We start from the raw sequence: 2,071 nt of genomic DNA, 5'->3' as shown, positions 1-2,071 counted from the left end.
CCCGTCCTAACACGTCAAATATAATTAAAAATTGACGGTTGGTCTGTCCCGCACCGTCGAATAGATGGATTGGATTGATAATTTTTCAACCCGTCTAAATGGTGGACCGACCCACCCCGCCCTGTCAACAAGCTGGTTTTGGTGGGTTGCGAGGTGGCCTGTCAAAAACTAAAATTATTATCTTTTTTTTAATTTTTAAATTTATCATGATTCTAAAATATAGAAAAACAATATTAGATTACAAATTGACAACTTATCCCAACTTTGAGCCCTTAATCAGCGTCACAAGTTTTATATAGAATTGGGTAGAATTGATGCTCACTCCCATCGGCATCGGATTCACACAATCAATGCAGACATGAAAGCACATCTCGCAAAGCTTCCCTTGATTCTCAAACCATTCGTCCTCTTCCTCCTTCTCTCCCTTTCCGTCTTAGCTCTCCTCTCGCTCCAAACCCCGCGTCACTCCTTGAGCACAACCGCCGCCGCCGCGGAAGAGGAATTGCCTTCCGATCTCAAGATCCGGCCCGGTTACGCCTCCTACGATGCGTACCTCCAGCGTCAGTTGAACAAGACCCTCAACCCCAAGCTCAGGGAGATATGGACCACCCGGGATTGGGATCGGAAGGTCAAGGTTTTTTCCCAATTCTTCGACAACATGAAGCAGAGGGGTCTGATCTCCAACGGGTCTAAGGCTCTCTCCATCGGAGCCCGGGTCGGGCAGGAAGTCGCGGCTCTGAAACGGGTCGGGGTGAATGACTCGGTGGGGATCGATCTGGTTCCCAGCCCTCCTCTGGTGCTCAAGGGAGATTTCCATCACCAACCCTTCGACGATGAGACTTTCGACTTCGAGTTCTCCAACGTGTTCGACCACGCGCTTTATCCGCGGAAGTTCGTCGGGGAGATCGAACGGACGCTGAAGCACGGCGGGATCTGCGTGCTACACGTTTTGCTGTCTCGACGTGCGGATAAGTATTCCGCCAACGATCTGTACAGTGTGAAGCCATTGGAGAAGCTGTTCAAGCAATCGGAGCTCGTCGAGGTAAGGACTATTGATGGATTTGGGTTAGATACTGAAGTTGTTTTCAAGAAAAAATAGCACTCAAAGCTTTCATTCCATTGTTTCATACGTAATCCAAAAGAAGAATTTACAAGGATTTTGTTATGATTTATTCTTTCATTAAATTCTCAGAAATTGTGAAAATTATTTTGTTTCTTGCCTTCTTCTTTTCTTTTTTTTTTCCTTCTTTAACGAATTTGAAGGAGTAATCAATACTGCGATGTTGAGATTTGAAGATTATTGAGCTTGATTTTGGGTTTTGAAAAAAAAGAAGAAAGATTTGTCAGAAATGTATAGAGGAATCGATGGTTCCAATGGTTTCTACTTTGAGATTAACGAGGACCACTTGAATAATATTATAAATAATTCTTTGTAATTTCTAGAAAAAGAATCAATAAAAAATTATTCTCGTTGCAAACACTACACGAATGAGTTAAGCAGCGGTGGCAAAAATTTTTGAAATCCCGACATTTTCCGAATCGAATTTCATTCTCGTCCCGAAAAAATCCTAACCCGAAATTTTTTCGACCTGAACTTTTGGGATTTTTCCCATTCCGATTAATATCGGGAGCGAAATCGGAAATAAAACTTTAGTTCGACGGGATTTTCGACCCGTCCCGAAATAATATAATATTATATTTTATTAATAACTTTCTTAATATAATAACTTAAATATTATTAGGTTTCAACTTATATAACACTTAATTGTGGACTTAATTTGCATAATTTTTATTGTTGGCACAATCAAATTGTAAAATCACGAAATGTCATTTTATTTTTGTGTAATTTTTTTAAAAATTAAATTAATAATTTAATTAATTCATATTTATAATTATCTAATTAAAACAAATATGTAGAACAAGACTCAAGAGATTAATTTAACAATCTATCTAACAAAATTTATTTAGTAATTGTATTCGAATATTTTATTATTAATTATCCGATACAATTTTTTTCTTAACAAAATTTTGAAACATTATCCGAAATATTTTAATATTATATGTTTTAAGT

The 2,071-nt window shown here is 38.1% G+C and overlaps 1 protein-coding gene across 1 annotated transcript; it reads left to right on the top strand.

The window, feature by feature from the left end:
• Positions 1–261: 261 nt before the first annotated feature.
• On the top strand, positions 262–1,217 carry LOC140884407 (uncharacterized). Its single transcript, XM_073291155.1, has one exon. The coding sequence runs from the start codon at positions 359–361 to the stop codon at positions 1,097–1,099; it is 741 nt and encodes a 246-aa protein (XP_073147256.1). The 5' UTR covers positions 262–358; the 3' UTR covers positions 1,100–1,217.
• Positions 1,218–2,071: the final 854 nt, after the last annotated feature.

This window comes from Henckelia pumila, chromosome 2 (assembly GCF_033568475.1).
Source record: "Henckelia pumila isolate YLH828 chromosome 2, ASM3356847v2, whole genome shotgun sequence".
In the NCBI taxonomy this organism is placed as follows: domain Eukaryota; kingdom Viridiplantae; phylum Streptophyta; class Magnoliopsida; order Lamiales; family Gesneriaceae; genus Henckelia; species Henckelia pumila.
Note: the sequence above shows the minus strand (reverse complement) of the source record. Positions and strands in the feature narration are given on the sequence as shown.